The sequence below is a fragment of the Podarcis gaigeae genome (assembly GCF_964106915.1).
Source record: "Podarcis gaigeae genome assembly, chromosome: 8".
In the NCBI taxonomy this organism is placed as follows: domain Eukaryota; kingdom Metazoa; phylum Chordata; class Lepidosauria; order Squamata; family Lacertidae; genus Podarcis; species Podarcis gaigeae.
The window spans coordinates 74,986,325-74,999,435 of record NC_139684.1 but is presented as its reverse complement, the minus strand read 5'-3'; the positions used below and the strand labels follow the sequence as shown (position 1 = coordinate 74,999,435).

At 49.5% G+C, this 13,111-nt stretch overlaps 1 protein-coding gene across 1 annotated transcript in view; it reads right to left on the bottom strand.

Moving 5' to 3' along the window:
- Positions 1-12,237, bottom strand: part of KCNN4 (potassium calcium-activated channel subfamily N member 4) — a 47,382-nt gene extending 35,145 nt beyond the window's left edge. The window contains exon 1 of the mRNA XM_083754067.1: positions 11,564-12,237. Within this exon, the coding sequence (XP_083610193.1) occupies positions 11,564-11,764 (201 nt within the window). The 5' untranslated portion in view covers positions 11,765-12,237. The remainder of the gene's footprint in view (positions 1-11,563) is intronic.
- Between the last annotated feature and the right edge of the window lie 874 nt (positions 12,238-13,111).

Here is a 13,111-nt window from a genome sequence, read left to right as displayed (position 1 = left end):
TTCGGAAATGGTTATCGCCAGTCGACTCACACACCCTTCATCAGAAGCTGACACGGGAAAGGTTACACAAATTACCACAATTTGGTGGAGTGTGTGCAGACAGGAAGGGGCTCCGGCAGTGATTATGAGTGTGAAACTAAATCGAGGGTGTGTGTGTGTTGCTGGTCTACAACCCCATCACTCCTGACCATTTCCCATGTTGGCTGGGACCGATAGGAACCGGAGTCCACCATCACAGGTTCACATCTGTGATGGGTCAGATGTTCCAAATTCTCAAGCCTCCTTGTTTTTCTCTTTGGAAATGCCGGTGGCTCTGCAATAGCTGCGGGTGAACCAAACATTACTCTTGCCACCTTCTGTGGTCTTCATTCCTCTCCTCTACCATCTTGTGATGTTGCCCCAGCTTTGCCTTTTCTCTGCCTGTTCCCAAAAACTTATTCCCTACAGTTACCCTTGGGTGCCAATGGGGGAAAACACCCCTCAGCACCTGCCCATTGCACTGCTCCACATGCCAAAGAGCCAACATTAGTCCCTTTCCTGATTTTATCTTTCGCCTCCTGCTTTGATTTCGTTCCAGCCCATTTCCACTAAAGTGCTATGAAAACGTTTTTTGCTCCTTTGCCTAAGCCAGAATTACGTTTCTTACTAGATAAGAAAGGTCAACTCTGTGAAGGTACGGACAAGTTGCTCAGTAAATCCCAGAGCTGCATGCCTCTGCTTAGCTCCTCTGCATGTCCATTCAGATCCCAGTTTGCAAAACATTTTTTTTAAAAAAATCTATTTATGTTGGAAAAATAAACACCCACCTTTGTTCTGTTAAGTGGAAAACTCCCACCCTTGCAACACATTAAAGAGAATGAGGGGGCAGGATTCCGGATTGTACCACTTCAGACTGCAGGTGTGTTTGGGTCTGGATATTCCGGCATTCAACAATGAAAATACAACTCCTTGCATGCAGAAAACTAGAACACCATGGAGAAGGCTGTGTTAAAGTTTTTTCCCATTTTACTAATTTATTACTTTGTGAGGAGACATGGAAAACCATGCTCACACCCCTAAAGTGGTACAATCCAGAATCCTACCACCACATGTCAATCAGCTGGGAAGCAACTGCAATCCAGCCATGGGCCTGCTTCCCAGCTCCTGTAGCTGAGTGAAGACTTGAACTCAGGCCTCTGAGGATGCCACATGATTACAAACCTCCAGTCAGAAGCATGGTTTCAGAGTCAAGCAGGGAGGTCAAAGCAAAGTTCCTTGCAAGAGCTAGGTTGTAAACTATCCAAGAACTGACCTACTGGAGCAAAACCCAGAGCTGTTTGCAAGAGCTCAGCTGTTAATCAAGTTAATCAAGAACTCTGCAAGATTCAAGTTGTTTTTTTAAGTGGAAACTGGTGTTCCTGGCCAAATAGTTCAAGGCGGATCACTTGCTAATCTGTTATAGTAAGGCTTTAAAAACAGAGCAGAAGTAAGACTGAAATCTGCTTAATCCTGATGGGTCAGCAAATTTTGACCCAGCAAGCTGAATGCGGGCTACCAGACATGTAAAAGTGGCATTTATGAGATTGAAGAACAATCCCCTGGCTTGCCTGTCACTGCAAAAATGGGGAAGGAGTCAAGCACCAGCTGCTTCCATACATGACTGGTGGGTCACATTTGGCTGCATGGTCCTGCCTGTGAAAGATGCCAACGTGCATTTCTTTTTACCTGATGTTTAAGAACAGGCTCTGAAGGAGCCCAAATATTAAAATGCCTGAGCTGGCAGGAATCGGATTTATTTTCAGTCTTGGTACCAGCGAGTGACGAGGGCAACGGGGAGGTCACTATAGCTCACAGAAGGCAGCTCTAATCATGGTACTCCTTTTTGAATCCGAGTGCAATATTTAAATTGGAGCACATTTACTGAAACATTTCCCCTGCCTCCAAAAAAATAAAAATCAGCCCCCTTTCCTCTGCAGCCCAGACAGAACCCTTTGCCTGCGTTTCCCCCCTTGTTTCTTCCAGCCAGCTTCTCCGACGTGTTCCCAAGCAGGGAGCGGTCACAGAGGGGACCTAGAACGGATCCGAGGTCTGTTTGCAGACGGAGGTTCAGGAAAGGCTCTTCATCTTCCAGGGGAAACTTGCTCCAGATCTCTCTGCCCTTGGGAGGCAGAGCTGCCGTCACATAGCAGGGCAAAAGCAAAGAGACCTCAAGCTGTAGCAAGGGAAAATATTTCCCCTTCCCAACGGGGGGGGGGGGGAGGTAGAGGGCAGGGGGGCTGCATGCCAGGACTCCTGGGTCCGGGGCTTGTGCACTTGTGCAGTTATTCTCAGACTCTGAAACAAAGGGCAGCTTTCTGTCACACGCTGTCCCAAACACAAGGAAGTGTGGGCACAAGATGCTTCCTCAGTCCTCTCTGGGTCTGTGCAAGGTTTCCCATCAAAATTGGGGGAAGAGAAGCTATAAACCCAACACAAAGAGAGCATATGCTCTGCTCCTGTTGTATCTAATCTGCAATGTGAATCTGTCCCAGGAAAGGCACAGCACCACTTTTTGGATCTGTACAGAACTGGCCACGCAGCTCAGGACATGCAGGGTCCAAGTTTAAGCATGGCAACAGCAGCTACACGTCCGGCTCTCTTTCTGATTGAGACCTAATAATGTTTTTAAAAAATTGAAACCGGGCAATTTTAGAACACTGTCTCCTAAGTCTTCACATCAGCCCTATAAGGTAGGTCTAGAGGTCTTCTTGCTTCATTGACTCGAAAACAAAGCAAAGCAGCCCAAGCAGGTTTTTGATCTCTGGGCAATTTGCCAGACCTCTTTGCGTAGAAGCCAGAACTTTTGGAGTGATTGCCACACTTATTTTTAATTTTTTTTAACAAAGCTGGACTTTTCAAGGTCAACAAGCTCTTTCCCACACTCGCTTTATAGAATCCTGTTCTGCAGAACCCCAGTCCTTCTCAGAAAGCCATTCAACAGAGAAGCGGCCTTATATGAAGGCAAGCTATTGGTCCATCTGGCTCAGTATTGTCCACACTGATTGGTAGGGTCCTTCCTGTATATTCTGCACAAACATCACAATAGGATCTGTGCTACAGAGCTGGGGGTGGGTGGACAGGCTTCAAACTTGCAGCGGTGGTTTTGTGGAGGAGTTTTGCGAAAGATCAGAAGCAGTTTTAGGGGAAAGCAACCAGTTTGGTCGCCCTGGATGCACAGCCTTGGGGGTGCCACAACTATTATTTGGAATGGAGTACAAGAGGCAGGGGCGCTGAATTTTGGTGTCACCTAGCATACCACTTAAATTTGAGGTCCCAAGGTCTGCCGCTGCTGAGATCCACCAACCAGAGTCTGGTATGACAGACTTACTTGCAGAAATAAATATGAACTCAGGAATTCGTTTTGAGTACCAAAGACTGAACGAAACTCACAAAAAGCTACTCCTGGTTAATCTGCCAGGAGGGTGGAGTCTTTTTGTTGCAGCTATCGTTAAACAACTGGGCTATAGGTCTACCTCTAAACGTATACTAAAGTATCTTGCAGATTTTGCAGAACCACACAATTGTGAATCATTACCATGAATTGCTGTTGATCCCAACAACTTATTTTGGCTTGCTCATTGCAGTCCTCTCTTGCAATGCCATCATTTGATGAGGGAGAGGAAGAGGTGCTTAACCCATCCCACTCCCCATTGAGCTCACACTCCTTTTGGAGCTCAGTTCAGCAGGTAGATTTTAAGCAGCTGCAGGGCTGATTTTCAGGGGAGGATCAGGGTAGCGGGGAATAACTCAGCACTCCCTGACCTTTCAGTTCTTCCTTGCATGTTAAGGGTTTGGTTCTTCATTCCTTATAAGATACAACACCTGCTTTTTTATTCTCCCCCCCCCCCCGCAGTGATTCGCATTGTCTCCTGCCCTCAACCTGTGGGTAAGTAGATGAAATCAATATTCTCCCCACCACCAAACAAATTGAGGTAAAAAAGAACTTTGGAAAAAGCAGGTCATGCCCTCAATTTATTGTTCTCACTAGTGTTGCTACTTCCTCCCCCTCTCTAGTCAGAACTGCTATACTTTTAAAAAAAAAACATTTGCACAACAGGCAGAAATTCAGCAGGTCTTTTCCCCAGTCACCACATTGCCAGGTCACACTGCTCCTGTTGTATTTCTGCTTGCCATACCTCTCTTACCAATGCAACCCTCTCAGGCCAGCAGGCACACACAAACACACCCTGCAAAAGATGGCAACACTGTTTGGCATTTACAAAGGAAAGCTCAGGGATTGAATTCCTGGCACATTCTGGAAGGGGATCAAGGAGGAAGTGGCTAATCACCCTACAAAGACCCACCTTACACTCTGGGAATGACTGCTCCAAAGGAAGTCTCCTTCAAACACTTTAGAGGTTTAAGAAGCACTTTATAGATGCAGGCTGCTGCCCAGCCACCTCCAAACCCTGTCCCTGCCTCAGCTTTGGTGATGTCACAGAATGTTTGCCGGCATTCTAACAGCTGAGGAGAAAGGACCAGTTATGGAATGCTAGCGACTGGTGATGTCACAGAATGTTTATGGACAATCCAACCGGGGATGACTCAGAAGGGTCAGATAAGCAAGACTGACAATCTGCCTCAGCTACTTTATCTTATGGATCACTTAGGCTGGCCTACAAACACACACACAATCAATTGCGGGCTTTAACCTCAGCACCTTCTGTGTTATGCAACCGATACAAATCTTTCACTTCAGCACGCAGTTGCCCCGCTATGCTGGGACTTGTCCATTCAGTCCTGCACCCCACCCCTGAATAAGCACATTCCCTTCCCTTTTCCGTGGTCTTGATGTCCCCAACGTCCTTCCACCCTGCAGGTCTCAAATTGCAGCAGGAGCAAAATGCAATAAATCTCAAGGGAGGGGATGGAGGAGACAAGCCAGAGCGAGGACTTTCTGTTTCCTGCTTCTCTGGGATAAGGTACAGGAGACATTTTTACGGGGTAGGAGATCGGCAGAGCTTGGCATGCTTAGCAATGATCCACACCATACAATTAAAGCATATTCAATGCTTGTTTAAAACACATAGCTTCCCCCAAGAATCACAGGAACTGTGGTTTGTTGTGGGTGCTGGGCATTGGAGCTATATGAAGGGGGAAACTAGAGTCCCCCAAATTCCTTGGGGGAAGTTGTGTGCTTTAAGTTGTATTGAATGTGCTTTGAATTGTTGTTGACACCCATCTGTCTCGAGAGACAATGGAGTGCACTCCAGGGGTGAAGTCAAACCTTTGGTGAATCACAGCGCCTGCCGTGGCTGCAGAGACTGGTAACTTGTAGCTGCTGCCTCCTGTGTTGCTTTTGCTGTGTTAGCAGCACAGAAGCAGGGGATTTGAACCCTGGTCTCCCAGGCCATAGTCTGACCCTCTAACCACTACACCGCACTGGCTCTTGGTGATTTTTGTGTGCCTGCTGTACCACTTATAATGATTTTTAATTGCGTTTTGATTGGTCCCTTCCTTTCTTATATTGCACTTCATTGCATTCCAGTTTGAATTCTGCAGAACTTTACAGAATTCAAAGGATAAATGTTCTTCTTTACAGCCTTGCCCTGGACCACCAAAATGAAGTTTGTGGACCACCAGTTGTCCACAGACCATGGTTTGGGAAGCCCTGCCCTATACTAACACAAAAGGGGGTGGGATTGAGACTGGGAGAGCATGGCTGGTCTAGGCCCATCTAAACAGGTTGTGCAAAGAGGAACTCTGAAAAGACAGGTGCCAAACGACAGAAACCCAAACCCCACTTGTTCCCTGTTTTTCCCCATGGCGCCAGACAGTCAGCAGCATTTGTGCAAACTGCTTCGGAAAGTCTCCAGTTGAAGGACCTTTGGTTCTGAAAGATGCTGAGCTATGATAAACTTTTAATTGTAAGTGCTTTCGAGAACCTTTTCATATTCTTTTCGGTTTCGGTTCCTCCCGTTTGTTTTGGCTTTGGGAGTTGAGCGGAGGATGCCCTCTGAATGCCCGTCTCTGGGAATCGCAGGTGGGAAAGGTGCTCGTGCTCTGGCTTGTGGGTTTTTGTGGGAACAGGATGCTGGACTAGGTAGGCCGTTGGCCTGATCCCGTAGGATTCTTCCTATATTCTTATTTGAAACTCAGCCTCCCAGCTGCTGTGCTGGGGCAGCTCCGTACATTTAAGCTTTATAGCAGCGATGGGGCACCTATAACCCGCCACAACTCCCATCATCCCTGACCATTGGCTGCCCTGCCTGGGGAGTGGAGTGAGAGTGGGAGCTTGTCAACAGCTGTAAGGCCATAGGTAGAGTGGCAGAGCATGCTTGGCATGTAGAAGGGCCATGAAATCTCCAGGCAGGGCAGGGGAGGTTCCTGTCTCAAATCCTGAAGAGATGTAGACAATACTGAGCTCAACATACCAGTGGTCTGACGTAGCTTTGCGTGCATCTTAAGAGGAGATTAGCTTCTATGTTTGGCTGCTGGTTTTGTGGGAAGGGTCGCAGCAGTTTGATTTCACCCCCCAGAGACACATTCCATTGTCTTTTGAGAAAGATGGGTGCCAACCATGGACGTAGCCAGGATTTTTGTTAAGGGAGCAGGCTTTTGTTTTGGAGTGGGTAGAACCTCAGATTTGTACTGATTTTTATTGATTTGGGGGGCCAGCTGTCCACCCATGCCCCCTTTGGCTACACCCATGCTGCCAACAACATTATTCCAGCCTTGATACCCCCAGCTGTCTTCGACCACAGCTCTCATCGCCAAATCAGCTGGCAGGAACCATGTTGGAATATTCCAGTAAAAGCATGGCTTTAAGTGCTCAGTTAATGCAGTTTAGGAAGTTCTGTGTGTGCTGAAAAACAGGACTTCTGAAATAAGAAAGAGATTGTGAAACTGGAAGAAAACGATGCGGTGTGTCACGGACAACCCTGGGGTTGCGGCACTCATCTCGCTGCAAATGAGTGCCCTGCAAATGGGGCAGGAGTGGCGCTGTGGTCTAAACCACAAAGCCTAGGGCTTGCCAATCAGGTCAGCAGTTCGAATTCCCATGACAGGATGAGCTCCCGTTGCTCAGTCCCTGCTCCTGCCAAACTAGCAGTTTGAAAGCACGCCAAAAAGTGCAAGCAGATAAATAGGTACCGCTCCGGCGGGAAGGTAAACAGTGTTTCCGTGCACTGCTCTGGTTCTCCAAAAGCGGCTTAGTCATGCTGGCCACATGACCCAGAAGCTGTATGCCGGTGCCCTCAGCCAATAAAGTGAGATGAGCACCGCAACCCCAGAGTCGTCTGCGACTGGACCTAATGGTCAGGGGTCCCTTTACCTTGACCTTAATGTCCTGCAAAGACACGCCACATCATTTTCTTCCAGTTTCACAATCCCTTATTTCAGAAGTCTTGCTTTCCAGCATGCACAGAACTTCCTAAACTGCATTAACTGAGCGCTTAAAGTCAGTGGCCTATTACAGTGGCGTAGCGTGGGGGGTGCAGGGGGGCCGGGCGCAACATCTGGGGGTTAGGGTTAGGGGGCGCAAATTACTTGCCTTGCCCCGGGTGCTGACAACCCACGCTAGGCCACTGGCCTATTATCATCAGCCATCACTGTCTGGCTGTCTTTGGCTTCCTGAAGCAGACGAGGCTGACTCTAGCCATGTAGACTTTTCATTTGCATTACAAATGTGGGGTAATACAAACACCAGCCTAAGCCTCACTTGTGAAGAAAGCTTACAGCCCTTTTGTTATCAAGGGGGGGAAATCTACAGTTAAGAGCTGCCTGCAGGCAAGGGAAATGCTTGATGTAGTCAAAGCCAAGATGACTCAGACCAGAGAGCTATGCTACGCAGTGTGATGAGGACAGTTTGCAAGCTCCACACCTAGATCCACCAGCACAACTTACCCAAGAAGAAACTCTGTTCTCTTGGTTGTGGTGTAGCCAGTCTGAGCCAGTGTGGCGTAGTGATGAGAGTGTCAGATCTAGGATCTGGGAGGTAAAGGTAAAGGGACCCCTGACCATTAGGTCCAGTCGTGACCGACTCTGGGGTTGCGGCGCTCATCTCGCTTTATTGGCCGAGGGAGCCGGCGTTTGTCCGCAGACAGCTTCCGGGTCATGTGGCCAGCATGACTAAGCCGCTTCTGGCGAACCAGAGCAGCACACGGAAACGCCGTTTACCTTCCCACTGGAGTGGTACCTATTTATCTACTTGCACTTTGTGCTTTCGAACTGCTAGGTTGGCAGGAGCTGGGACCGAGCAACGGGAGCTCACCCCATCGCAGGGATTCGAACTGCCGACCTTCTGATCGGCAAGTCCTAGGCTCTGTGGTTTAACCCACAGCGCCACCTGCGTCCCTTAGGATCTGGGAGACCAGGGTTCAAATCCCCACTCAGCCAGGAATCCCACTGGGTAACTTTGGAGCCAGTCGCTGCCTCTCAGCCTAACCTACCTCACAGGAGACCAACTAAGTTTGTTACTGGTGTGAGCTTTTGTGTGCATGCAGACTTCTTCAGATACGAAAGCTCATACCAATAACAAACTTAGTTGGTCTCTAAGGTGCTACGGGAAGGAATTTTTTAATTTTGTTTTGACTATGGCAGACCAACATGGCTACCTACGTGTAACTACCTCACAGGGTTGTTGTGGGGAGGGGGACAAGTGTCAACACCAACTTGAGCTCCTTGGAGAAAAAGTGGGATATAAACGTGAAAATAGATAAAATAAATAAAAAGTCCCCAAGTTGCTCAAGGTTCTCTTGCTCCCCATTCTATCCTCGCAACAACTCTGTGAGGTAGGTTAGCCTGAGAGGCTGGGACTGGCCCAAGGTCATCCGGTGGGCATCGCTGGGATAGCTCAGTCGGTAGAGCATGAGGCTGTTAATCTCAGGGTTATAGGTTCGAGACTCACAAGGGGCGAAAGATTCCTGCATTGCAGGGGGTTGGACTAGATGTCCCTCATGATCCCTTCCAACCCTACTGATTCTGTGATTTGAACCCTGGTCTCCCAGGTCCGAGTTCAACACTCTAACCACTACACTACGCTGGCTCTCCCTTCCACTACATCTCCTTGTTTAAAGCACCATCACTGTTTTGTCTTCTGGTAAGATGTAGAGGTGTCTTTTAAAAAAATAAAATGTTACTGCAGACACACATGGACTTGTCTGTGGACACAAACAGTGGACTCTTTCCTCCTCCAAAACACAGAGGTACGCAAATCAGTGAATATGGAGGGTCTTCTTTTCCCAAGGGTGTTTTTTCTTTGTGCTTCCCTAATCAGGGAGATCTGGGGTGGGGAACCTCCAGTTCACCTCCTCCCATGAAGTCAAAGGTGGCACTCCAAGCTTATCAATCTGGCCCTCAGGATTCTGCCCTCTGGACACCCCACCTCTCCAAGCCATTGTCCTCGCTGGGCCTGTTCTGTGCTCTTTCGCTTGGCTGGAATGCATCCTCAAACTGGGACAATGCCTCTTGCTCGTAGGAGTGAAGAGGTGTGTTTTGGGTGCTCAGAAACCTCTGGCTTTTCCACAGTTGTAACACACAGCCTGCTGTAAGTCACACCCATAGAACCCCATCCCCAAAACAGTTTGGAGGACTCAGAAGTGTCCTCACATATCGAGTGCATAGCGTCAGATATCACGGGAACCCACTTGTGCTTTTGAGGCAGAAAAGTCCAAGTGCAATCCCTTCCCGGCTGAGACACACAAATTAAACAGGAGAAGGAAGGAAGCTGCTGGGATGTTCTTTTGCATGAGCTGCATCGGAATGAGCGGCTGTTCATTCCAGGACCAATCCAGAAGTGATGCAGGAAATCCCTAAACAGGATCTCTCTCTCTCTCTCTCTCTCTCTCTCTTTTGCAAATGTTAAGAAAAGCTGCAGGACTTATGAGGGGGAGGACTGAGAGATGGCCGATTTCACTATTTGTCTGGTTAAATTCTGCACCAATCTTCTATCTGCCCCATGGGAGGAAGCACAGTGGTACTAGCAAAACAGCTGGCCTAAACAGCAGCTGGAAGGTTGATTTAATTGGGAAACTGGCATGGAATGAAAGGGTTAAGCACGTACACACACACACACACACACACACACACACGGTCCTGATTAATACCTTTGGCTGTTATTAGCATATATATATTTTTAAAAAGCAAGATGCTGTTAATAAATTCCCCGCATCATCTCTGCCCCTCAGTTCTCATTCACTTCAACGGGGCTCCTGCAAAAGGACTTCTAAGAAATCGAGGTGTTTTTTTTAAAAAAAAAACCTCTCTGTGAATGATGCCCTGCAGATTGGGTCCACCTGCTTTCCGCTCCCTCAACCACCAGAGGCTGCTGCCTCACCTTCCCTCGTGGTACAGCCACCTCTGAGGCAGAATCCAGGCAGGCACCTACTATGAGTAGGTCTTAAGGGAGGGGATAGAGAACCCGGGGACCTTCTAGGTGTTGTTGGACCACAACATACATCACACAAACCCCAGCCAGCACTGCCAGTTGTCTCAGGTGATGGGAGCTGGAGTTCAGTGGGACAGATGTGTGCAGGATTTCCCTGAAGCAATTCTTGAAGCCACCGTGTGTGCTGGTGGCCGTCACAACACTGGGTGACAATGAGTCCCGCAGGTTAATTTAATAGCACTAGTTTCATCTGTATGTTAATTAACTCCCACTTTTATCACCGGGGGTGGGGGGTGGCAGGGCGCTCTTGAGGAGCAGGCAGGGTCATGACTGAAAGCCACGCATGTTTATTGTTCTGAGGCTATTGTTTTGTTGCAATGCGATATTGCACTGGGCAACGGAAAAAGAAAATATAGAAGGATGCATTCCCAGCTCACAACGTCCTAAACTTTGGTTTAGGAAATGGTAAATGGCCTCCATTTCCTTTTGATACCTATTTTGAGTGTTTGGTGCAGATGCAAAGGGGTATGGGCAAGGAAACGTCACGTTTTCAATCTTGCCCTTCTCCCAATGAACTCAATCCCTTCGCAGGCTACTTAAGACCAAAGTCACCCAGTGAACTTTATTGCAGAGTTGGGTTTTTAAAAAGACTCTTCCCACCCAGCCCATCCAAGACCAAGCAGTCAGTGCACCACAACGACTCTCCAATTATAGGTTGTGCATGTCAACGGAGGGACTTGTGGTTGATGAGAGTGCGTGCCAGCTTTTGAATTCCACAGAATTCTTCATCGGGTGGAAAAGCAGCAGCAGCAGCAGGCTCTTGGGTGTCTCATCAGGGATGGAGAGTTCCCACCCTCCCTGACCATTAGCCTTGCTTGACTGGAGTCCCATAACATCTGTTGGGACACCACGGACACCATCCCTGATGTATAGAAAGAGCAAAGACCACGAATCTCCCCCAGCTGACCCGATTTTAAGAGAAGTTTCTTCCTAACCCCAAATTGCACTCCTTCTGTATCTTCTCTGCATGAGGCAAAACTTTAAAAAGTCCCCCAAATGGAAACGGATCTGGGGAAAACACCTGCTATTAAAACACCTTTGCTAACCCTGGCGCCTTTCAGATGTTTTGGACCACAATCCCCATCAGTTCAAAGCATCCGGACAAGAGAACATTTGGTTGGTGTGGGCTGTTAAGAGCGGAGCGTAAAGGTGACTTACCTGACAGCGTCCAAACCAAGCCAGTTCGGTGTGCAAAATCATCAGGAAGATGCCGAGCAGGGCGATGCCCAGCGCCCACCCAGCCAGCTTCTTCTCTTCCCCCAGCAAAACTTTCCTGCCTCGGAGGCGCCGCAGGTTGTCGCCGGGCTCTCCAGGGATGGGCAGCACCGTGGTCTCCGCCGGGTCTTCCTTGCTCTGCATCTCTTGCGCGCTGCCAGGGACGGACGAGCGCTTGGCCGCCGAGGTTGGGAGGCAGGGGCTGAAGACCCCCTGGGCAGCCCCCCATCCCTGCCTCTTGAGCAGCCAGCAGGCAGCCAGGGCGAAAGAGGGGGGCGGTAGGGGTATTATGGGGCGGTGGCACCTGCTGGCGCTCCGGGGTGGCCGGGAAAGGAAGAGGGTGGAAGAAACAAAAAAAGAAAGCAAAGCACGAGCGACGCGTGGGGAAAGCGAGAACGAGAAGGAAGGCGAGCTGGAAGGTCCGGAGAAGAAAGAGAAAGTGAAGAGCGTGGGTTTCAAAAAAAATAATTAAAAAAAATGGAAGGAAGGGGGCCAGAAGGAGAAAGAGCGCGCGGCGAAGTTCTCCAAGCGCGCGGAGCCGGTGGCAGCGATCCGGCCAAGGAAGAGGGTGGAGAGTGGAGGCAGCCCCAGAGAGCGCCGGAGGAACTGGGCAAGTAGCCGGCGGGCCGGTCTCTAGTGCTTCGTCACGGGGCAGGGCAGGGCGGGGGCTCCCCGGGGAGGGAACAACGGCGGAGGGAAGGCGAGAGGGAGGGAACCTGAGCGCCGAAGCAGCGCAAGGAAGGGCCGTAGCGCAGCGAAAACGCGCCTGCCTTGCGCAGAAGGTGCCGCCTTTAGTGCCCCCCCCCGGCCCCGGGCATCGCCCAGCGGGTCTGGGAGTGTCCCCTGCATCCTGCAAGCTTGGAAAGCTGCTGCCAATCCGTGTGGGCAACGCTGAGCTAGGTGGAGCAACGGCTTGACTCGGCAGAAGGCAGCTTCTTGGGTTCCTGTAGGGTGGGGAGGTGTGGCTCGCTGGGGTTCAAGCACGTGGAAACTTGGTAAAGGTTTGTGATCTCTCTCTCTCCTCCTCCTCCTTCACTTACTCACCCGTAAGAGGAACCGCTGGCGCTCGGCGCTGCATGACAAGCGCAATTTTGACCTCGAAACTGTCCCAACACTAACGAATAAACGGTGGCTGCCGCGGCGAAGGATGAAAGAGCTCTGCCCATGCTCAGAGGCACGCTGTTCCTGAGGAAGGCTTTAGGTGCTTGAGAGCTGAAGTGCTGCCCTTATCGAGGCAAGTTTCCCGTCGTTGTCTTTTAAGCCGACGCGGTGCTCTGAAGCTCAAAATCTCTATTACACCCCACCAGCAGCACCGGAATAAGTTCTCTCCGGGATGCAAGGCGTAGTCCAGCCTCTGGAGGCGAGAGTACCTCTGAGATCCTGCAGAGCATATTCTTCCTACTCATGACCAAGTAGCCAGACAAGCAGAATTCAGACAACTGTTTTATAAACCACCAATAGGCACTGATTACCAATAAAACATGTTTCAGT